Raw genomic sequence first — 21,799 nt, forward strand, 5'->3', positions numbered from 1 at the left:
TGATTTCAACTTGCGTTCATAACCCATTCACACATACTTCCTTGGCCCTTGATGTTCCAGAGTTGGCATAACTGATCAACTACTTTGGAGTTATATTATATACACTGGAAGAAATGTTACCATAAATTAATTATTCCCAATGATTACCGTGATGCTTCCAGAATACCCAGCCCGTGTCAATAGCAGAAAGTGCTTACAAGATCAGCTACCTGGAATTTAGCACGTCAGATTTTATGAAGCGTGTAAGCTTTTTGGAATTTCCAAAAACCACCTTTGCTTGCCACAGATTGACCACTTGCTAAAATCGATGGGATACTTGAGTGTTTCGTACTTATGCTCCGCTTTTGCTCTCCGCGTTCTAAAAACATCTCTTTTCAGACGCCTGCTCAATTTATCCAGTAGTTCGTCTTGTCTAACAAGATCGCCACTCGCCTTAGAGAAATCGGCAAAATTTGATCTGGAGCCTTGATCGCTGTTGCCAATTCTATGGCGTAAAGGATTTGTTTGGCCTAGCTCCACTATACGATCGAGTAACCGCCTGAGGATCCGTGTATTGTAATGATAGAATGTCAGTTCGCATTTTGGCTTATAGCGATATAAGATGGTAAGAACATAAGCAATATAGATTGCGTCAGATTTCGGAAGAGGTGTGTGCTTAGTCCCTACTCCATTCCAAGGGACTAGAATGGTGAGATATCTGAATGATTCAATAAGATTTGACGCAGCAAGTATGGATAAGAATTGCTGTAGGTCTCGGTGATCTCTGTCATGATGGTGATGATAACGTGGTTTGCAACAAAACTGGACCTGGCGTACGTACTCCGTGAGAAACTCTAAACGAGTAACCGGATCACGGGCGAAGTTACTTCCCAGTGCCGCTCGAAGCCGATCGTTCTTGGGCGGTGCGCGTGCGCAACGTGCGCACACTACGTCTCCCAGGATTGGGTCTTTGAGAAGGTATGCGTGATGGTCGCAATGGCCGATAGGTCCAATGAAGACTAATTTGTTCTTTGCATAGTCATCAGGACTTTCATAGACGAGAAATGGGTCCATTTCAGGGAACGCGGCTTTGTAGACCATTAACCGCAACTCTGGTGGGAGTCCAGGTGAGTCGGTAAGACCATTGTTCACAGCGAAAGTGCAGAATCTCTTCTTGGCTTGTGTCTGGGTCACATCTTGCTTTGGATCGTTGGAGACTGTGTGATTGGGCTTTTCGCCAGCTTCGCCTTCGTCTGCGCGGGTACCGCCAGTCTCATGAGATGATGATGCTGATGTAGTTTCAGTCTTACAGACCGACTCATGCGGGGCTCCTAGGGCTGTAGTCGTAGGGATACCCATGGTTGCAATGCTGCCTGTGAGGAGTTAGACGTATAAGTCTTAATTGAGCTTTGAGACAGAAGTGTAAGTATCAATATAATCAGTTGAGGAAGCAAGTTGTGGAAAACACGATTAGGTTTTGAAGAGGGAAAGAAGCAATTGGTGGCAGACTCAAGCAGGTAGAATATCACCTGGAAGGTAGTCAAGATAGAGTACAATCTAAGAGAGGAAGACTAAGCTGCACATGAGTTCGTAGTGAGAGAGGCACCATGGCTTCAAGCGGGTGATACGAGGGATACTATTACCAGGTAGCTTTCCCAGGCGTGTTTTTGTAAGAACAGTAAAATGCACATGCGCTGATTGGCCCGTGGAGTAAGTAGTTAGACTAACAAGACAGGAGTTTGCGCGAAGAATTTCCCATTAGGAAGTTAGCCTCCCTCGCTGTAATATTACTTGCAAACTATTCAATCACATGTAAACATGTTCACATGCCTAGCCAAAGGTAGGCGTTTCACCCGATCACAATCACCAACATCACTTAACGAAAAACTCTATTCCTCTCACCGCTTCCATCGCTAAACGTTCAAATTAGGACCACCGATTATTCCAATCCGGCAAGCGCTTGTGTTTGCGTGCTATAGGCACCGGATAAGCAAATGCGCAAAGTGGAGCAAAGAAAAAAAGCACCACCAAGTGGAGTTCCTTCTCCACCATACACACACCAAATACAGGTACCTGAACCCTGGCGCGGTTCGGTTCCATTGCAGACGCGCGGCGCATTTCTCCTCCGGCAATAGCAACGTATATTGCGTAGCCTCAGCCCCGCCCCCCAACCACTTGTGAATGAACAGCAAATCACATTCAAATCGCAAAAAAAACGCCAGTAAACCGCAATCACGCGAACAAGCAAAAAGAATAGACAAACACGAGGGGTGTGTGCGTGCGACATGATTGATCTTTCTAGTCCGATCGGAATTCGGAATGACAAAGCAAGCCAACAAGCTCGATAGCAAAGCGACGGGGGGTGACTCGATCCTTATTCTCACACCGTCAGATAGGCGCCCTGTCAAAATGGCTTGCACCCCGCAATGACAGCGCGGGACTAAGCCACTCATGGTTATGGGTCACGGGGCGACGAACGGGCGGCGGCGGCGGCGGCGGCGGCAGCGGCCGACTCAAAGCAAATGCGACACCGCGCAATCCATGTTTGGCGATATGACTGTTACACCTCTCTCTCTCTCTCTCTTTTTTATTACCCAGTCTTGCTTCTCTCCTCTTTCACGCGCGCTCTCTCTCTCTGGTTGCCCTTGAGATTAGGCTAGTTAAGCTAGCTAGCGGAGCACAAGTAGCATGCCAACACCGCAATCACCGCCGTCATGACAGAACACCGGCTACCAGTTAAACAACTGGTCATTCTTTGTACGTTTTTTTTTTCAAACTTTTTTTTGGGGTAAATGCTGCATGCGCGCGCGATTCTAATTTAACTGTTATGTGCTTTGTCGCTGACCTTTGTGCGTGTGCGGTACTGTAGCAATATGCCGCTTTTCCGAGCCTATAGCCTTGACTTCGGTCTTCCCGTACGTCCCTGAACTCATGGAATCCTTTGGTATCCCCAAAAACGACATTGCGCGATGGGCTGGTATTTCGTCGTCGATATTTTCCCTGTGTCAGGCGTTTACGGGCCTCTTCTGGGGCGCGGCATCGGATCGCTATGGCAGGAAACCAATTATACTGTTTGGCCTGTTCAATACCATGTGGACGATGCTGCTATGGGGCTTTTCCGTCAATCTGCCCATGGCGTTGGTGGCGCGCGCTCTGGGGGGTCTTTCGAATGGAAATGTCGGCATCCTGCGAACGACCGTGGCAGAATTGTGTCCGTGGAAAGAGCTGCAGCCTAGGGCTTTCAGTGTGATGCCCCTCGTATGGACTGTGGGCGCAACATTTGGACCTACCCTCGGCGGTGCGCTTGCGAATCCGCTGGGCGTAGATCCGCGGAAACCACGAGGTACCGCATTTCTGGAAAGGTTTCCCTACGTTTTGCCAAATATTGCCGCCGCCATATTCTTTACCATAGGGATTGTTGTTGGCTGGTTGTTTCTCCGGGAAACGCTAGAGAGCAAGAAGCACGAGCCGGATCTAGGACTGAGGGTCGGCGCCAGACTCACCTATTTTGTGCGGAAACTGTTGCGTTTGAAGACAGAGGGAAAGGGTCTTGATGGCGAGAATGAGCCTCTTCTTGGCCGACAGAAGGCAGTGGACGCTGAAGCAGCTGCTTCGCCTCGCGTGAAGAAACAGAACACCAAGGAGAAGACGCCGTCAGTTCGAGATGCTCTGACATTTCAAACATCAATCAACTTGGTTGTATACACGCTGCTAGCCTTGTACTGTCAAGCATACGATCAGGTAAGTTCATTTTTTACAAGTCAGTCTACCACTGCTAACCACCTGTAGCTGCTTCCCGTATTTATGCATCACCCTATCCAGCTCGACTCTGATCCCGCAGTCTCGCTCCCGCTCAAGTTTGCTGGGGGGTTTGGTCTCGAGTCGCGCCGGATTGGTCTCATCTTTACGCTCTTTGCCATTTCGAGCACGCTATGCCAATTTCTGCTCTTCCCACCCATTGCTCGCCATCTTGGCGTGCTCCGTTGTCTCCGCATCGCCTTTATCATGTTCCCGTTGGTATTCTTTGTGACGCCATTTTTGTCGCTTATTCAGGACCCGATTACGCGGCAGATTGCGATGGTGTTGCTGTTAGTGGTTAGAGGAGTCGCGGGTACATTTGCATTCCCGACGAGCACCATCATGCTCACGAATAGCGCGCCGAGTCTACGCGTGTTGGGAACGATTAATGGACTGGCCACAAGCTTCAGTGCTGTTGGCAGGGCGGCCGGGCCGACGCTGGCGGGCGGATTGTTCACGTGGGGCGTCAAGCGCGGTTATGTGATTGTGCCCTTTTGGTCACTATCTATTATTGGATTTGCTGCGTGTATCCCGACATTATGGCTGGTCGAAGGAGAAGGTTTCGGCGACGATTCCGACATTGACGACGAGGAAAACACCGTCGAGGTCGTGCAAGAAGAAGAGGAAGAATGTGCGGTAGAGAATGGGAGGGTGTCGGAGCTACAGGGTCGCGAGGATGCAGTGCAGTCCGAGTCTGAGTTTGGAGACCTGGGCGAACCGCCGAACCTGCTGAGCCTCACGACGACACGATCGAGCTTTGGGATGGCATCAGACGATGAGGATGGTGGAGGAGAGCATGGGGGACCAAGATGGGTGGGGCATGGCCTGGAGCCGGCAAGAAGTCATTCACAGAGCAGGAGACGGGCAGTCCGGAGACGATCGTCAGTGCCTATCGGTATGGGCATCGGGTTCCGGCGATACAGTTCGAATCTGGGCAGCACGGGGATTGGAGGGGGAGGAGCGAGTTGGGGAGGTGCATAGAATGATGCATGTGGTGGTGCATGGATGGATGGTTGGAGTTTGGCGTTTGATATAGTTCAGTGGGTCTTCCAGATTGTTGCCCGATGGGGCTAGGCGGGGTTACAGATGCTTAGTTAGCTGCGGCTGACAATCGAACACGAGGACATGGCAGACGGGCGGCCCTGGGGGAGGGCGGCATGGCGTCGCATAACACACACGTACAATGGAGCGTATGGCGCGTATAGAGGGGCCTCGTTTGCAGCATGCGCAGCAAAGGGCATGGGCAGGACGCTGCTAAGTATGCATGAGCAACAGCGTCACCCGGCTGCAGGCAGAAAAGCTTACGGAACGAGCGGCAGGTCTTGTGGCGGCGAGGAGTGCGAGGGATCCCATGGCAGAGCATGCAAGGCCAGGCCTGTCCCGCGTTTCCAGCTGCAAGTGTAGGGGGGTTGGTGGGTAGCCTCAGGCTTAGGCGGGGCCCGGGGAGCAGTCGACGACCAGACGGACAGGAGAGGCGAGCTGCCAGCCCGGGGTTGCAGTTGCAGCATACCGTCACCGGGGCGCGTGGGAGAGCTGGCTGGAGCGCTGCCAGTGTGTGGCCGGATGGGTGTGTATGTACACAGGAGGGGTGCAGTGTGCCATGTGGCCGAGGGGCAGTGTGTAAAGTAGCATGCAATGTGCAGACGGGACAGCTGCGGTGGCGGTCAGAAGCAACCCAGAGGGTGCGCCATGTGCAACGATACGAGTCGACGGCCACCAACGGCGCGCCGGTGTTGCTGTAAATAGCACACGCCGCCGCCATCACACAAGGACGTGTTGGCATTAGCGTGCTGGCGGCAGATCGGCCACGGGCAGCCAGCCTGAATGCAGCAACGTGACCTCCGACCGACATGGCTGGCTGCTGCAGCCATACAATGCACACATCCACAACTCGATAGACATCGGCCGACCTCCCCCGTCCGGCCCTGCTGATAATCGCCATGCTCGCAACTTGCTTTTGCCATTGCTAGACGACCGACGCAGACATCGAGGCCGGCCATGGCCTCCAACCCTACTTGACCCGAGCCCTGCCGCCAGACCCCTCGACTGCTCCTCACCACCCCTCGTCCATTGTCGGCCCAGGCACGCGCAACGGGGCCTACCATGGTGGGCATGCCCGACCATCTCCACACCTCCGCCCCCTCGACCACGACCAAGACGACCACGACCACGACGACGGGGGCGCCGGCCGCCCAGGGCAGAGCAAAGGGCGTCGCCTTCACTGCCAATGACGCCACCACCCAGCCAGGACGGGCGGCATACCAACAACGGGCCCCCGCGGCCTCTATAAGCTCAGAAGACTCGACCGACGATGATGTCCTGCACACGTTGCTCTCGGCCTCTTCCGTTGTCAACGCCGACGCCCTCTCGTCCTCGGCCCACTCGACGGCCATGACCTCGGCCACCACCTACGACGACCGACCCAGTCCCGAGACGCCACCCACAGCCCTACCCTGTGCTCACCCTACCCTCTCGCTCCTCGAACTCGTCTCCAACACGGCATCGTCTTCTGCCCTGCCCGACAGCTTTGACGTCAACGTCTCGCGCAAGGGCGGATTCGTGGCCGTCTACTCTGCCTCGAATCTGTTTCTGATCAAGACTCTTGAGCTGCCACGCCTGTGGGCCCGGACGCTGCAAGTCAAACGCAAGCCCATTGCCATTGACATTACCGAAGATGGCTTCCTCCTCGCCGTCCTGTCGCGGCCCTCCCAAGTCGACCTCTACGAGATACATGGCGAGGGAACCGACCAGATCAAGAAGAGGCGGACTGTCATGCTGGTACACGAGGCTAGCTCCATTGTCGTCTCCCCAGATGCACGTATACTCATAACGGGGAACAAATTCGGTATCGAGGTCATAGCTATTGGTCCTGAAGTACCCGAAACTCTGCGACGTACGCTCTCGGGACCTGCAGGAGATGCGCTGGAATTCTCAGATGACGGGAGGACTCTGCTCATCACGGGATACGCGAGAAAGTCGGATGGATCTGCCTTGTTTGTTCTGCCTGGCTTGTACGACGGGCCCCTCACCGAGGAGGGGGAGCCAATACCACAACCACCCGAAGCCGCATGGACGGGCTCGGTCCTGTTTCCAGAGACAGCGAGGATAGCGCGGCAGGCTACACTTCTCCCAGACGCAGACACTGGCACATTCAGCGAACTATTTGCCTTTAACGCAGAAGAGGATTCTTGGGGCATCTACGACATCGCCTGCCAGCGCTTCACACAAAGGAAAATGTTTCTTCCCGACCACCAACGTTGGACTCGTTCAGAATTCGTCGACGACGCTATGCCTGCGGTATCACCCAATGCTGACCTCGCAGCTGTCGCTCTACGCATCCAGGGCACGACCAACATATGGATCTACCAAGTCCCTGGCTGGGAATACCAACCAAAGGAAAAATCGAAACAGGAAGCCCCGATCCAGCCCTGCTTTTGTATCCCGATACCGAATGGCGATGCGGCGACGTTGCAAGAGATTTGTGTGCTGAGATGGGTCAGGCTGAACGCCAATGTCCAACGACTTGTGGCTGTTGGAAATTCGAGTACAGTGCCTGACGAGGACCAAGTCCTTGGCGCGCCGTTGGGATCAAAGGGAGTACTTATCGTTCTCGATTTTGACAAGACGAAACCTCTTGGAAGTGTTCTGCCAACACCATCGAAGACAGAATATGACCTCGATCCGCTGTGTCCTGGGGAGATGCTACCGGAGGGATCGATTGACTTTGACCGCGAGGTTGAATTGGTACGGACCAGAACCATTGCCCAACGTAGGGCTCAGGACCGCAACGGGTCGGTATCGCGGAGAAACTCGAGAATTGGATCCACGCCTGTACAACGTGCAAATACTTCTGCGGCGAATCAGCACGCGCCGCGGCCGGTGATAACAACGGACGAGTCTGAAGAATTGACGCCAGAGGAGGCACAGGCCATGTTTGAAATCCCATACGACAATCAACAGCCAAGGTCGCACATGTCACTGGCTAGAGCTGCTACTGTGGCAGCTGTATCTCCTGCCAACCGACGTCATCTACGGTCCTTGCCGTACAGGCCCCTGGAGTACCGTCGCGCAGATGGACACCGAGAGCTACCTCACGAGAGCGACGCGGATAATTGGGTGCCACCACCTCCAGCTTACACTGCTACAGCGGCGGCAGCAGAAAGTGTTAGCTTGAGCCACCCCGACGCGCCTCCAGTGCCACGAGCGCCTAGTGTGCAGTCATCGTCTTCCATGGCTCCTGTCTCTGCATTACCAAATACGTCTGTACGCATTTCACAGGTGCCCATGCATCCGTACCAGCAACGCCAGCAATCCATCTCGAGTAACACATCCTTTGTTCCAGATCAGGAAAGAGGCCGTAGACCGACTCTCATTCATCCGTCTACGTATCCCGCTCCACATCCCTCGGACCCAATGCAAAGTCGACGAAGTTCATCGGTACGCCCATCAGCAAGTCAAATGTCATACTCTGCACACCCGGTGCCTTCAACATTCACATACAGGTCTCCTCCTCTCCACCAAGCTCCCGCAAGAAATCCGGCCTCAGAGCATGCCAACCACGACCTCTACTCGTCTCCTTCGCTATCATCATCCGGTCCAGCAAACACAGGCTCCCGTCGCGTCTCCGCACCACAGATACAACGCCGGCCCGTTCCACAAAACGCTTCTGTTCCTGCTCCCTACCCCAACTTTTCGCCATCAACAAGAGCCACCGTGGACCCAAGAATGGCCGCTCTGCCACCGCTAATCCCACCGACAAGTACTCAGCAGCGGTTCGCGTCCGCCCACCAATTGCCCACCAGCGCGCCCCCGCTTGCCAACCATGCAGCCAGTTTTTCACACGGAGCCGCAGCAGCGCAGACTCGGGGACAGTCGCTTGGTGCACGGGGTGGCGGTGGCTCGAGAATGGGCACTCGTCAAAATGCAGATTCAGAAGGAAGAGATGACGGAAAGAAGGCCAAGAGGAAGACGCATTGTGTCATTATGTGATGATCGGTGAAAAGGTGGACACAAGGGCATGTATATATATCGAGGTTGCAAAGCGAAGGTGGCATACACAAGTATCATGACTGATGGATAGAATAGGGTGTTTTTTTGTTTTTGGTTGTTTTACGTATATACCCATATCTTGAGCTCTGTTTGCGTTTTTTTGTTTTTTTTTTCACTCGCGTTGCTTTATTGTTAGATGGGGGGGGGGTGCATTGACTAGTGTGGAAGAGGAGAGAAGATGTGTTACGGCGCATGACTAAAGTACTCCTGGGTGGTAGTACTTACTCGACGACAAAATGGAGAGAAAGAGAAGTTATACGTTAGATACCCTTCGTTTGCACTTTTGTGGGAAAATAGAATACATGGGATTTTCTGGGGGAGGAGATCGACGATGCTTGTTTTCTTGTTTTTTTTTTCTGGGCAACGTGCATGCGGGGGGAGGGGGACAGACGATGAAACGACTTGAGTAGTCTTTTTTTCTTCTTCTTCTTCCATTTCTATTCTAGGCTGACTTGCACTGCAGGAGAGGAAGAGAGAAAGAGAAAAAAAAAGCAAAAGAATGGGGGGTTGTCACGGTTGCATTAAAGAGCGTTATGGAGCTCGAGCACAAAAGAAAAGAAACAAGGCTTAACTGCACATCTAAGGACGACTGCACGAATTCACACTGAGAGGAAGACAGTTTGTTCAATCAGCCAGAAAGCTAATATATATTTTCTATCGATATCCACAACAGCGCGTGATGTTTCAGATCAACAAACGCAGAAGCGACACGACCATCGTACACCACCAGAAGGAAGAAAATCAAACAAAAAAAACACAAGTGGTATAAGCGATCATTCCATTAACCAAAGGATCTTTTTCCCCTTTTCTGCTAGTCTGCCCACAAAAACACATGACAGGCTGGGTTTAGACTAGCCGGAAAAAACCTCATCTTTCGCAACGTCGAGGTAACAATTGAAGGAAGGAAAAAAACAAAGCGAAAGATGCTTAGAGCACGAAGGCAACGACGGCGGCAGCAGCACCGACGAAGCCAAGGCCAGCAGAGAGACCAGCAGCGGCGTTGGTGGTTTGCTCGGGAAGAGGAGGAGAGGTGCTGTTAGCGCCAGTGGGCTTGGGGACAGTGCCGTTGGGGTAGAGGCCGCCGGTGGCAATGGGAGCAGGGGCAGAGGCCATAGTGGTGGGGTAGGGAGCAACGGATGCGACCGAGGAAGGCGCAACGGGAGTGTGGGCAGGGTAGCCGGCAGCAGAAGGAGTCGAGGCAGGGTAGCCGGCGGCGGGCGTAGATGAGGGCGCAACCGAGGGAGCGGCAGACGAAGAGACGGCACCGCAGTCGCCGGCCGAGATGCCGAACTGGGTGCTGTACTGGTACTGGCCCGTCACATCGTCGATGATCTGGAGTCCGTAGCCCTGGTTGGCCTCGGTGACGGGCAGGTCAGCGGCGGGAGTCCAGGTCAGGCTGCCGCTGTTCTTGATGCCCTCGGCGAGAGAAGGTCCGAACTTGACGACGTTGGTCGCGGGGCCCTTGAGGAGGAGCACAGAGACCGTGTTGGGGGTGGTGGGCTCCCAGGTGATGGTGAAGGGCTCACACTTGGGGACAATCTAAAAAGGGGGGCGTTAGCTGGATGTTTTTCTTGCTCGTTCGGTTGTTTGTTTTGGGTATGTGGGTTGTGGGTGTGTGGAAAGAAACGTACCTCGTTCAAAGGACGGGTGATGGGGTTACCCTTTGGGTCACCGACGGCAGGGTGGATCTGGGCGGCGGCGAAGCCAGCGAAGATGGAGATGATGGTAGCCTTGGAGTACATGGTGTTTGTTTGGAGTTTTCTTGGTTGTGTGGGTAATTAGATTATCGCTAGGATATCGATGAGAAAATTATGTAGCTTTACAAAAGCAAAGATTGGTAATGAGTGACGACTGTGGGAGGGTTTCTTAAAGAAAGGCTGAAGCAACGAATGTCTTCTGAAGGCTGCAGTAATATACTGTAGGATGGGAGGGAAAGAGAAGAAACGCGACTGAGGCGGCACGGCATGCGCATTCTTATTGAGAGCGGCCCCCAAACGGTCCTATACAGGGATAGAGGCATTTGACTAGTGCTGACAGGAGATTGGACAGAACTTTGTGCAAACCGGCACTACTCTTGCTTGGTTCCTGGATTTGGCCCGCTAGGCCTGAAGGGCATCTCATCTGAGCGTCTGGAGCCAATGGTGGCGCACAGGGAAATTGCAGCCAGGCCATGTTGGAGACAGCCAGGAGGGTTGGTGGCGGAACCGGTCAAGTGCCTGGCCCTGCTGGCACGGCCTATTTCTGGAGATTGAAGCCTGAAAGTGGTGCGTCGGAAGGGCGCCTGAAGGGAAAACAAAGGAGCTCCGCGCCGCCATGCCCGTTGGACTGGTCTGCCTACCGGCGGGAGATGAGCGCACGCGCGCGAAGCATCTGACGACGCCGACCAGGATACCATGGCTCAATTGACTCGACACTATCGACATCGTATTTGCCCTGGGGTCTCAATTCGACATGTGTGTGTATATCCTGTGAACGTTCATACATAGGTGCGATATGTGCGCGCGCTCCCCCTTGTGCGCGACCACTCACCGCCCGCAATTCGACAGGCCGACTAGCCTCAGGAACAGTCATGCAGACTACCGCCAGCACTACCCCTAGCCCCTCTCTTAGGCCGCCCTCTAAAAAAAGGAGAGCATTGCGCTTGGCACCCTCCGTCGTCGTGCATCATCCTCATCTCTGACAAGCGAGCTGCACTCGTCATAACCACCCATTGCATCCTCCGCCGACGACCAGGCCTTGCGCTGGTGTCTGGCCACAGTAAGCCCGCAAATTACCGCCCCGACAACCCCTCCAATCGCCGTCGCCGTCAAAACCAACCATGCTGCGACTCCACACTGCGACACGGACATTGGCTCTTGTTTCAGTATACTTGTTGGGATTCAATTCATCTCTAAAATTCCACTAACTAGGCTGCTAAATTCATGTCATATATACAATGCGCCGACTGCACCTCTCTTGGGCTCATCTTCACAACCAGGGGGGGGGCCAACACCCTAGAAACAACTTGCTCGTACCCAGCTCCTGAAACCGTGACATTCGTGTGCCAGGTAAACTCTGTACTTAAAGCTTGCAAGGTGGGGCCCCGGGTGGAAAACGAGCGAACGCGTCGGGGTATCTTCGAGGCGGAATGGGATTCGTAACATCGTCATCTCGTCATCTCTCGTCAGTGCGCTTCTCGCACATCTCTCTTGCCCGTCGAGCAAGCTTCGTGTGCAGATCATCGTGCAACAACAGCAGAGAATAGCAAACTATCTGCGCACTACGACCGCAATGTCAAACTGCTTAGTTGCACTGGCCAGGGACTGGTGGCTGTCAGCTTCAGGCTCATACAATGTCAAAACAAAGGCAAACAAGGGGTCGCGTTACTCACACTTTCGCGAGGTCAGTGGCTGTGGGAAGACGCCGTTGGCCAGCAAAGCCTTCATGTCCCACTCTGGCGAGCTCTCCGTCTTCCACGTCCAGAAAATCCATCCGCTGGCCATCTCGAACCCATCAAGCTGGGCCTCAATGTAGCGCCGCATGCCCGTCTTGTAGTCTTCCGAAAGGTTGCCAACAGTGCCGGTATACTTGCCGTCGCAGCTGCCCACCTTGGAGCTTCCGTCAAGAGTGCCGTCGTAACGTGCGCCCTTGTCCTTGCCGTTCAACCACTTGGTGCAGTCGGTCATGGCGCCAGTCCACTCTCCGGCAATAGTCCATTTGCCCGTCGATGCCATTTGCCTACCAAAGCCGCAAGCAGTCTTGACATGGTCGTCGACGCTCATGGCAACGGCCGAGTTGTCAAAGATTTCGTAGTGATGGGTGTCGAGAAGCAAGTTCCACATGCCGCTACCCCACTCGTTCCACGAAGTCACGCCTTGGAAGGCATCGTGGAACGTCACAGCAACACCAGAGTCTCGTAGGTTACCCCAGCCATCCATGTAGAATTGTCGGACAGTGTTCATGTCCAGGGCCGGGCCCAGAGGCTCGTTTAGGAGCTGGATAGCGGCAACAGCAGGGTGTGATGCATGGTCGTCGCGGAGCTTGTTCAGCACTTTCTTGGTGTAGTCGACTGAGTCGCCTTGAGTCCAGCCAACCGAGCCGCGCTTGCCCGAGTTATCGAAGCCGTTCTGCGACTCGGGTGCGCCATGGAGATCGATCATGACCTTAAGACCTGCGGCTCCCGCCCAGTCAAGGGCTTCGCCAAGCTTGTCGTAGGCTCCAGCAATATATGGCATGTCGTCACGTGGAAGTACGCTCCACCAGCCAATGGGAATTCGGACCATGTTGAGACCGGCGGCAGCCATCTGCTTGAAGTCGTCCTGGGTGTACCATGTGTTCCAGTGGTTTTGCAGCATGGATTCTGCTGCGTCCCTGCCCATTGCTCCAGCAAGTGTGTATTCATCAACTGCGCCGTTGCCTTCGAAGATGCTGGGAGTGATCCAAGGCTCAAGCACAAACCAGCCACCAGTGTTGACTCCACGGACTTTTTGTCCACCAAAGTCGAATGATGGTGTTCGGTAACCTTCCGATTGTCGTTTCACAGATTCCAGTGGAGATGCGTTTGTGCTCACAGCGAGCAGACCAATGGCCGCTGTAGTAGTCCAACGTCCGACCATGATGAGATAGATTGCGTTACTCAACCGATTGAAGGCTCAAAGAGATGGCACTTGTAACAGATGAGGATAGAAGAAGGTTGTTTGCTTGGTGTGCCTGAGATTCAAGTTGAACAAAGCCTCCAGACCGGGGAATCAAGTTGGCTTTAAACTACGACCTCAAGACACGGGGGTAGGCCAACACAGCACTCAATTTGCCCCAATTTTCTTTCCAGTCACGCTCACGTAGCAGCCATGTGTTTGGTTCTGCTCCAAGACGTCGTGGTGATCCTCACTTCGTGGAGAACTATCCTAGCTAGCGGGAATAGCCATCCTAGACGCCTTCAGAGCGGTGTCGACCGAGGCGTCCGGGAAGTGACTAACCGTAGTCTGACCAGCGAATGGAAACTTTGCCATGCCGGAACAATGTGTACATCGCTACTCGTTCGGAGGTAGAAGCTCGGTTGGCAACTGACGTGATGACGCAAGGGCTTGGAAGAAGAAGCGTGAGAAAGCCACGCCCGACTGTCGGACTAGCCAATGCAGGAAGCTGTCGTGGATTCAAGCTGCGCAAAAATCGGGTCCCCTAAGCCTCGGCCATGATTAACAAGAAGCGTAAGATCTGGGGTCATGTGCAATCAGGAGGTAAGGCGACAGAGCCACACTTGGCAGAGGTTGTAGGTGGACCTCAGGTACATGGTGCTGATTGGCTGCGGGTGTAATGGTGATGATGTGGGGATCGGCGAGTTGCAGCCACTTAGATGCCGACGTGGTGCTCACGGGTTACAGTCAAGCTGCCGAGAAGCTTCCAAGAAGGCGCAAAGAGCTTTGGCGCAATGCTGAAGCCGAGTGGCGGATTGCCTGGCCTAGTGTACATAGTAGTGGTAGTCGTGGTAAGTAGTACATGGTAGTAAACCGGCACTACAGCAGTTGTACATACTGTACGTAGTCGCGTGAGACTCTGGTACCGTACTTTGAACTCGGAATTTGTACCGACGACATGTCACCGACCCTGTTCACCCTCAGGACTGCTGCAAGGTCGTGCACCGCTCCCTGCATGCTACAGTCAGCGTTCCGGGGAATAGAACAAAGCATGGCCTTCTCCTTGCCCTCATGATCTGCAAAGCACGGGAGCCCAAACAGTAAATACCCTTTCTACCGAGCCAAAGATCTGCGAGGCCTCCAGTCCCTACAGTGAGAGGGAGCATTAAGTCAGCATAGTAGCATTGTCTGATTCAGGACGCCCCGTCAGGACTGATCGTTTCCGCATTGGGGGTGTAAACTGCGTTTGTGGTGTTTGCCTCTGAGCCGCCTAGGATCTCGGATAAAGAAGTGCATAGTAGTAGTTGGTTGCACCAGGGCAGCCACAATGAGGAGCGTTTCCGCGACGTCACCATGGCCTTACCATTTGCCTCGTTAATCCTGAATTGCCGACCCCTTCTTCCTGCATGTCACGAGAGCCGATTTTCAAACACCGGACGTACATGTACATGCAGCTTGCCTACCGTCATCTCTCGCATGTTCTGGTTCGGCGGGAATGAACGTGCAACGGCGCGAGATCTCCAAAGCTTGGTACAGATATGCGGGGAGATGCACGACAACGTTCTAGCGCTGCCGTCCGTCAGGGTTAGATCAAGCAGCGCGTCATCCCCGTGAGCCTGTGACCGCGAAAGTCTTTTCACGCCTGCTTAGCGGTCGCGCACCCTTTCACGCAGTGTCATGCTAGGCCGAGGTTTCTCGTGCTTGGCGTACCCGACCGTGATGTGCCTACCGCTATCCCTACCACTATACCTCTCCCTTGGCTACGACTAAGAGTAGATTTCTGGCGTCATTGATCACGTTGTCTTGTACACCGACAATAGAGATGCGCAAGTGAAAGGCGTTGCTGCACTGGGGCAAGGCACAGTCCTGATACCCGGTTGAGTTTGTGGGTTTGTGGGGTAGTGCGAGAACGTGGTGTGCTGGAATCTGGTTGACGGCCTCCGACATGTCGGTGAGCATCTTGGTGAAGCAGTAGTGACGGTATCTTGACAAAGACTCGGTAGCATGACTCTGGTGGTGAGCTGTTTTCACATCGGCTATGCCGTTCCGACGTACAGTACACGTGATGTGCGTCGGTGCTAGAGCAGACTCGCCACGCTCGTAAGACGGGCAACCATTCAACTGACTCATTTCTTTGCTGCGTATTTTCCCTTGATTCTTTGCATGTTGCCGCCATGGAGGTGGTTTGGTAGAGTAGGTAGGATGCCGTGTTGTACAGTAGGCGTATGCGGCAATGCCGACTTGTCCGGATGGGAGAGGTTTACCCAGAGCACGACCGATCGGAACGAACGGCTGAAACATTTCCGATCCAAGTTACACAACGCAGGAGTGGTTACTAAAGTACCCACGTCCGCCGCAGCGACGATGCGCCTGCCACTGAAAAATACACAGTTGGAACAAGGCCAGATCCGCCGATGGTGCATTCTCTCTGTGTATGCACTCAAATGCAATGCAGGTTTCGCCAGCCCACGATGCAGCTTGAGGAACAAAGTGTGTGAGGGCATAAGGGCGGACGAAATGGCGGGTGTAGGGCCAGGGCAGGTTGAGCGGCGCGCTGAGGTAAGGACGCTGTGCGTTTCTCAGCAAACTTAGGAGGGTGGCGATACCATACCGCTATTGTTACAATACACCGTCACGGTAACGTACAGTACAGTACAAACATCCCTTCGCGACAGCCGATTTGAGGTGAGCTCCACTCGTCCCGCATACAGACATACTTTCGCTTGTGTCAACCTGTCCCATTGCCTTGTTCGTCCGCATGCGACTCGTCATTTACTGCCCGCCTGTCCGTCGCAAAAGAAACAAACTCGCCGCCATCAGCTAACCTCCACAATGACAGGCCGTCATGGGCAGACATGCCAACCCCGACATCCGGCGCGCTTTTGCTGAATTCCAGGACCAGGAAACGCCCTCTAAATGTAACAAGGTCCGCTGCCGCCATTGCGGCTACGTTCGCGCAAAAAACACGACGCGCCAGATCGAACATCTGCAGGAATGCCAGGCATACCTAGCTTCGTCGGACGCGCAAGCCCACCTTCTCGCCCAGCAGCAACAGCAGCAGCAGCAGGATGGAACTCCAGCTGAGCCAAACATGGCCGCTGGCTCCAGTCAAATATTCAGCGGACAACAGCCCAATCCAAACCTACAGGTCCAACGGCGGGGTCCCAATACCAGCAAGCGCGCCCGCGATACCCAGCCCATTATTGCGCCGAAAACTGTTCCTGTGCCAACAGTCATGCCCTCTCTGACCGCGCATCTACTCAATGTCTGCGCTGGCCCTGTCCGAAAGGCAACCCAACTACCCTTCTTGTCGCATGCTGGCTGCGGATCCCTAACCGCGGAGCCTCTGTCATGGTGGCTGGTGCAAGACGGGCACTATGCGCGTGGATTCATACGCTTCGCAGGACAGTTACTGGCCAAAATTAGGTTGCCGCAGATACCCAACTCGCAGTTCCACCCCATGTATCGTACCATGGACCTCTTGATCTCGGCTTTGAACAATATGCGACGGGAGATTCAGTTTTCTGAGATCACTGCAACAAAGTACGGGCTGACTCTGGGCACCGAACTGCCTGCTCCCGTTACTCGTGGATTACTGGATCTCTTGGTTAGTGCCAGTAGCTCGAGCGCATCCCTCTTAGAGGGAATGGTTGTGCTTTGGGGAACTGAGCATGTATGTAACGATATACAGCGATCAAGGCGTACAGAACTGACAATCCACAGACCTATCGTGCCTCTTGGCAATATGCATCGACCTTTTCCAGCTCGCTACCCACGTCCATCAGTGATTCGCACATTGCCGCACTCCACCAAGTCCTCATACCGAATTGGACCTCGCCCCCCGCATACAAGTTCCTCGACGCAACACGCGCACTCGTCGACGAGCTAGCCAACAGCACAACCACACGAGACGGCAAGGAAGAAATGGTCCGCTGCGAAGAGATCTTCCGGCAGATATGCTGGTTAGCAGAGCGCTACTGGCCCGCCATTGATGAGAACGGCGGCTGGGTTGACCCTCCGATGGGTTACGCCATTCCCAGCACGCGTCCCGTCACCATGAACAGAAACGTCATACACCCGAACATGACCGGACCCGGCCTGCACGGCCCGGGCATGAACATGCATGGGAATCCTGTTAACGGAAATATGGCAGGCCCTGCGCCAACCCCGAACATGCATGGTCACGTGAATACCAACATGAACAATAACGCGAATGCCAATCCGAATATTAATACCAGCACCAATATGAATAACAATGCAAACACCAGTAATACCAACAGGAATAACTCTGCACCCAGTGCTCCGATCAACGCTGGTGTCCGCAAGGAAAGCACATCTGTTAATGATAACAGGAGCCAACAGAGCATGGACCGGGCAAACAGCATGGATAGCGACAGTGGAGAGTCGTCAGCTTGATGAACAAGAACTTCTTTGGGGAAAACCACTTGATGATTTTATCCTATCCACAACAGTATTGGCTATTAGTTTTCCACAGAAGCAAAGGAGGGGTATGCCCCTGGCTGTATGGCATGATCTGTTGCGACACGATGCTGGGTGTGCAAAGGTGTGATGACTGAGTCGTTTTGGTATGAATCTGCAAGAGAGAGAGAGAGAATGGGTGGGGATCTGTTTACGTGTTTGCTCTGCCGTATGATTTTGTGGATTTAGCTTGTGATATCCCGTTTATATAGCAAAATTTATCCGTGTGTACATATGTTTACATCATACTCTTGACGTATGCAGAGAAGACAAAGGGAGATTCGTTGATCAATAATGCCGTTATGGGATAATAGACACGTTTGCTGGTCCACATATTGTGCACTGAAAGCAAAATAATGAGAGAGTTAACAACGTCTACATCGTTCTAGTCAAAATGCACGATCCAGTCCAATGCCAAGCGGGTAATGTTCACATTTTCATAGAGAGCTGATTTGGGCATTCATTCACATTACTTCAGTAGCGGTATAGCTACATGAAACTACATTACGGTTTGCCTTCCACATCGAGGATGGAAACCTCAAATATGCGGTTAAAACTTGTACTACTCTCACAGGTGTAGAGAAAACAAGTTTAGGCTGTTGGAACAGCGTCGGTGTTGTAGCTCTTCTCGATGATTGGCGGAGGTTCAGGAATCTTCTGGCGAAGAAGAGTGTGCTTGATGAAGTAGGGCACCTGTTCCGAGATCTGGTAGTGAAGATATGTTTTGGTGGGTACGCTGAAGACCTGGTCCAGCTCTTCAAGGGTAAGTTGCTTGGTCTCGCGGACAAAGCAAAAGATCATGCCCCAGGCTATCAGATTGAGACCGGCGTAAAATCCAAAGGCACCCGTCTGTGTCATGACTGACACCATGCGGGGGAAGGTGAGGGACAAGACACCGGCGAAGGTGTTGTTGATGCATACAGCCCAGGCCATTCCCTGCTCACGCTGGATCGTGGGGAAAACTTCTGCAGAGTACTGGAATGCGACAGGTCCTTCTCCAAGAGAATACATGATAGTGAAGAGATAGACAAACAGGACGACAGGTCCGACTTTTGCAGCTTTGCTGGCACTATCGGGCTGGAGCAGAGATAGGCCGGCTGCTAGCAAGAATATGCACATAAATGGGAAAGTCTGTGAAATTCCGTCAGTAACAAAAAAACCATGGGGACTCTTCTGCAACTTACCCACATGCAAAGGGTCCTACGGCCCTTTGTGTCAATGAGAAACAAAGTCGGAATGGTAAAGACGACCTGGACAGCGCCGTAGCCGAGAGACGCATACAAGGATTGATCGGTGCTGTAACCAGCTTGACTGAAGATTGTTGAGCTGTAAAAAGAAATGATGTTTATACCGCACATTTGCTGCGCAATCATAACCGTAGAAGCACCGTAGTTGGCACGCCTGATTCTGGGCACACGGAAGCAGTCCCACATGCGGTCAAAGTAGCCAGCTCCACGTGCAATAGCTAGTTCGGTCTCGTAGATAACGTATGAGTAGTAGTAATCACGGGCGGCGATGATGGGATGCGCTCGCAGTTTGTTCATCGACTCGAATCCTTTGGCAACCTTGCCGTGCTTCATCAGCCAACGAGGAGATCTGAAGATATGTCAGCATTTTCCTATAAAAAGCCAAGAAACAGCGAATACTTACTCTGGGCAAAAGTAGATGCCCACCATCAAAATAAAAGAAGGAATGAAGGCCGAACCAAGTTGCAGGCGCCATGAAATTCTGCCAGTGTCTTTGACAATGACGTTGGCACAGAAACCGAGGAAGATACCTATATAAAATGATTAGATACGATTAGATTTGGCAAAAATAAGTAATATTCCTTACCAATGACGACCCAAAGTTGCCAGAACATGACCAAGGCGCCTCGAATTCGGTGTGGAGCCATCTCAGCGGAGTAGATGGGAACAGTGGCATTCTTTGCACCGATACCGATACCCATGATGAAGCGAGCAGCGAGAAGTCCCTCCCATGATTGTGCGCAAGCAGAGCCAATGGGAGTGGCGGTAAGACAGACGGCGGTCACAAAGATCTCACCCCTGCGGCCCAGGTACTTGTTGAGCGGGTCGACGATGAAAGCGCCAATGAGGCCAGCAGTGAGGAAGATGATGGCATTGATAAGACCAACAATCCACTCGCCATAAGCACCACGCTCAATGAGGCCAAACTCCTCTGGGAAAGACAAGTTGGCACCGTTTGATCCAGTCTGATCCCAACCTTGAGTGGCGGCTCCAATAGCACACAAACCGATCGAGTACCACAACATCTTGGGGCCGTGCCACTTGTGGTCTCGCTCGTAGATGAGAGCATTTCGCTCGCTGTCGTCGAGTTGGGAGATCATTTCAAAGCGCTCAGGGTCGCGGGCAACAAGGGCTGCTTTGCCAAACAAGGCGGCGTGTTCGTCCAGGCCATGTTTCTTGGCCCACTCTTCAGCAGCGTAGGCGCACTCCTCCCTACTCTGGCGCGTCAATGGGTTCTCGACGAGATTGTGAGCAACAGACGAGCGACGAGCGTTGGTGTCAGCAATGTGCTCTGTGCCAGAAGTGTAGATGGCCTCCTTCTCAGGATCAGTGGCTATCTCCTTCTCCGGAATGGAGGAGGCTTCCTTCTCGACGTGAGCGGCAGGCTCGTTGTTCTTTCCGTCCATGGTGGTGGAGTTGTGCAGGATGCCGGATGAGGAGGAACCAGCTACACGAATATGTGCAGGGAAAGAAGTTGAAAAGAAAAAAGGTGGGGTGAGTCGAGGGAGCCGATCTTATATCTGAAGGAGGCAAGAAAGAGTGAGAGGGAGGCCCCAAAGTGGAGCCTCCAACGGTACACGGCACATGTAACAGGCTCAAAAAAAATGAAAGCTGAGGTGCGCTAAGAGCATTCACTGCAACTTGCACATGGTGAAGGGCCAGCACCCCGGAAATCTGATGGGAGCCTGACCAACGGGATGCCATGACGGGGTGAATGAGGGGTGGTAGTGGCGCTAGGTCTAATGTTCATGGGGATCTCCACAGAAAGACCCCATGGAGTAAGCTTCGGCAGGCTAATGGCCGCCACACGCTTGTCTACAGCGCCTTGGCGCCCACCACACGCGCATCCATCATCGCCTCTCCCGATGTCCATGACCTTACCCTCTACCACCTGCCAGCCTCCCTCCACACCTGCGGTACACCACAATGCGACCTCGTTGTGACTTGCGATAAGCTTACACATGTCCATACAGGACTTGGGCATCTCGACTGGTGCGTTACGTGCACCACCCGCGATGCCAGTGTGCGGTACTGCACTCGCTCCACGCCCAAGAATCAAGGTACCCTCGCGGCGAGCTTGGTGCCGTATTGGCTGAGGCTTGTCGGGAGCGGGAGTGGGCTTGTTGGAACGACATGCTTAGCGGCACGATCACCACATCACTTGCCTCACCCGTCACCCGCTAGTTTCTCGGCACATGCTTCAGCCACCGCTGAGGAGTGAGCAGGGCAGGGTACATGCTACCACTCCGATCCTACGCCTCCATGTATGTACTTGACTGTACTTGGGCATCCCAACGAGCACTTTAGCCGCCATTTGCGTCTCTGAAACATCAGCTCACGATCGTACTCTATCGCGCGATACCCGCCATCCGCCAGCCGCCACCTCTCTATCGGAGACGACGCGCTTATGGAGGGGAGACCTTGCCAAAGATGCACATGGCCATACGAGCGCAAAAGAGGCGTCGCTTACCGCCACTACCAGACGAGCTAGCTAGAGAGATGGCCTACGCGCGGCGACGGCTTGGGCACCTTGATTCCTCTTGACCCAACAATCAAGACGACGGCAAAAGCTTGAGGCCGTCTGCCTTTCCGGACCAATAGCCATGGGATATGTTGCTTTGCACGGACCCACAC

At 53.5% G+C, this 21,799-nt stretch overlaps 8 protein-coding genes across 8 annotated transcripts; 3 read left to right on the forward strand and 5 right to left on the reverse strand.

The window, feature by feature from the left end:
• Positions 1-231: 231 nt before the first annotated feature.
• On the reverse strand, positions 232-1,338 carry PSV08DRAFT_368318 (uncharacterized protein; the record flags this gene model as incomplete). Its single annotated transcript, XM_014228836.1, has 1 exon — positions 232-1,338. The coding sequence occupies one exon, from the start codon at positions 1,336-1,338 to the stop codon at positions 232-234; it is 1,107 nt and encodes a 368-aa protein (XP_014084311.1).
• Positions 1,339-2,693: 1,355 nt separating this feature from the next.
• Positions 2,694-4,954, forward strand: PSV08DRAFT_216101 (major facilitator superfamily domain-containing protein; the record flags this gene model as incomplete). The annotated part of the gene is made up of 3 exons (XM_014228835.1): positions 2,694-2,736; positions 2,849-3,720; positions 3,769-4,954. 3 exons carry the CDS (start codon positions 2,694-2,696, stop codon positions 4,756-4,758), a joined length of 1,905 nt encoding a protein of 634 aa, XP_014084310.1. The 3' UTR covers positions 4,759-4,954.
• A 736-nt stretch (positions 4,955-5,690) lies between these two features.
• On the forward strand, positions 5,691-8,888 carry PSV08DRAFT_384511 (uncharacterized protein). The gene has a single exon (XM_014228834.2). The coding sequence runs from the start codon at positions 5,881-5,883 to the stop codon at positions 8,764-8,766; it is 2,886 nt and encodes a 961-aa protein (XP_014084309.1). The 5' UTR covers positions 5,691-5,880; the 3' UTR covers positions 8,767-8,888.
• An 865-nt stretch (positions 8,889-9,753) lies between these two features.
• PSV08DRAFT_243915 (Ser-Thr-rich glycosyl-phosphatidyl-inositol-anchored membrane family-domain-containing protein) lies at positions 9,754-10,568 on the reverse strand (the record flags this gene model as incomplete). The annotated part of the gene is made up of 2 exons (XM_014228833.1): positions 9,754-10,365; positions 10,458-10,568. 2 exons carry the CDS (start codon positions 10,566-10,568, stop codon positions 9,754-9,756), a joined length of 723 nt encoding a protein of 240 aa, XP_014084308.1.
• A 1,117-nt stretch (positions 10,569-11,685) lies between these two features.
• PSV08DRAFT_216109 (glycoside hydrolase) lies at positions 11,686-13,421 on the reverse strand (the record flags this gene model as incomplete). The annotated part of the gene is made up of 2 exons (XM_014228831.2): positions 11,686-12,128; positions 12,197-13,421. The coding sequence occupies 2 exons, from the start codon at positions 13,419-13,421 to the stop codon at positions 12,109-12,111; spliced, it is 1,245 nt and encodes a 414-aa protein (XP_014084306.1). The 3' UTR covers positions 11,686-12,108.
• Positions 13,422-14,154: 733 nt separating this feature from the next.
• Positions 14,155-15,398, reverse strand: PSV08DRAFT_347626 (uncharacterized protein; the record flags this gene model as incomplete). Its single annotated transcript, XM_066092797.1, has 4 exons — positions 14,155-14,263; positions 14,338-14,450; positions 14,548-14,586; positions 15,189-15,398. The coding sequence occupies 4 exons, from the start codon at positions 15,396-15,398 to the stop codon at positions 14,155-14,157; spliced, it is 471 nt and encodes a 156-aa protein (XP_065949823.1).
• A 664-nt stretch (positions 15,399-16,062) lies between these two features.
• On the forward strand, positions 16,063-17,979 carry PSV08DRAFT_216111 (uncharacterized protein). The gene is made up of 3 exons (XM_014228828.2): positions 16,063-16,124; positions 16,279-17,112; positions 17,163-17,979. The coding sequence occupies exons 2-3, from the start codon at positions 16,285-16,287 to the stop codon at positions 17,853-17,855; spliced, it is 1,521 nt and encodes a 506-aa protein (XP_014084303.1). The 5' UTR covers positions 16,063-16,124; positions 16,279-16,284; the 3' UTR covers positions 17,856-17,979.
• A 366-nt stretch (positions 17,980-18,345) lies between these two features.
• Positions 18,346-20,632, reverse strand: PSV08DRAFT_25600 (uncharacterized protein). The gene is made up of 4 exons (XM_014228827.2): positions 19,752-20,632; positions 19,569-19,695; positions 19,103-19,514; positions 18,346-19,049 (listed from the first exon to the last, which is right to left on the reverse strand). The coding sequence occupies exons 1-4, from the start codon at positions 20,569-20,571 to the stop codon at positions 18,510-18,512; spliced, it is 1,899 nt and encodes a 632-aa protein (XP_014084302.1). The 5' UTR covers positions 20,572-20,632; the 3' UTR covers positions 18,346-18,509.
• Between the last annotated feature and the right edge of the window lie 1,167 nt (positions 20,633-21,799).

Source organism: Bipolaris maydis, assembly GCF_028858645.1.
Source record: "Bipolaris maydis strain C4 unplaced genomic scaffold PSV08scaffold_2, whole genome shotgun sequence".
Classification (NCBI taxonomy): domain Eukaryota; kingdom Fungi; phylum Ascomycota; class Dothideomycetes; order Pleosporales; family Pleosporaceae; genus Bipolaris; species Bipolaris maydis.

What these genes read in the sequence shown, in the direction of transcription:
- PSV08DRAFT_384511 (XM_014228834.2), top strand. Translation starts at nt 5,881, where the DNA reads ATGGTGGGCATGCCCGACCATCTCCACACCTCCGCCCCCTCGACCACG.
- PSV08DRAFT_216111 (XM_014228828.2), top strand. Translation starts at nt 16,285, where the DNA reads ATGGGCAGACATGCCAACCCCGACATCCGGCGCGCTTTTGCTGAATTC. An exon ending in TGCTTTGGGGAACTGAGCAT is followed by an intron (nt 17,113 to 17,162) that starts GTATGTAACGAT and finishes GACAATCCACAG; the next exon opens with ACCTATCGTGCCTCTTGGCA.
- PSV08DRAFT_25600 (XM_014228827.2), bottom strand. Translation starts at nt 20,571, where the DNA reads ATGGACGGAAAGAACAACGAGCCTGCCGCTCACGTCGAGAAGGAAGCC. An exon ending in GGCATCTACTTTTGCCCAGA is followed by an intron (nt 19,515 to 19,568) that starts GTAAGTATTCGC and finishes ACATATCTTCAG; the next exon opens with ATCTCCTCGTTGGCTGATGA. An exon ending in GTAGGACCCTTTGCATGTGG is followed by an intron (nt 19,050 to 19,102) that starts GTAAGTTGCAGA and finishes GGAATTTCACAG; the next exon opens with ACTTTCCCATTTATGTGCAT.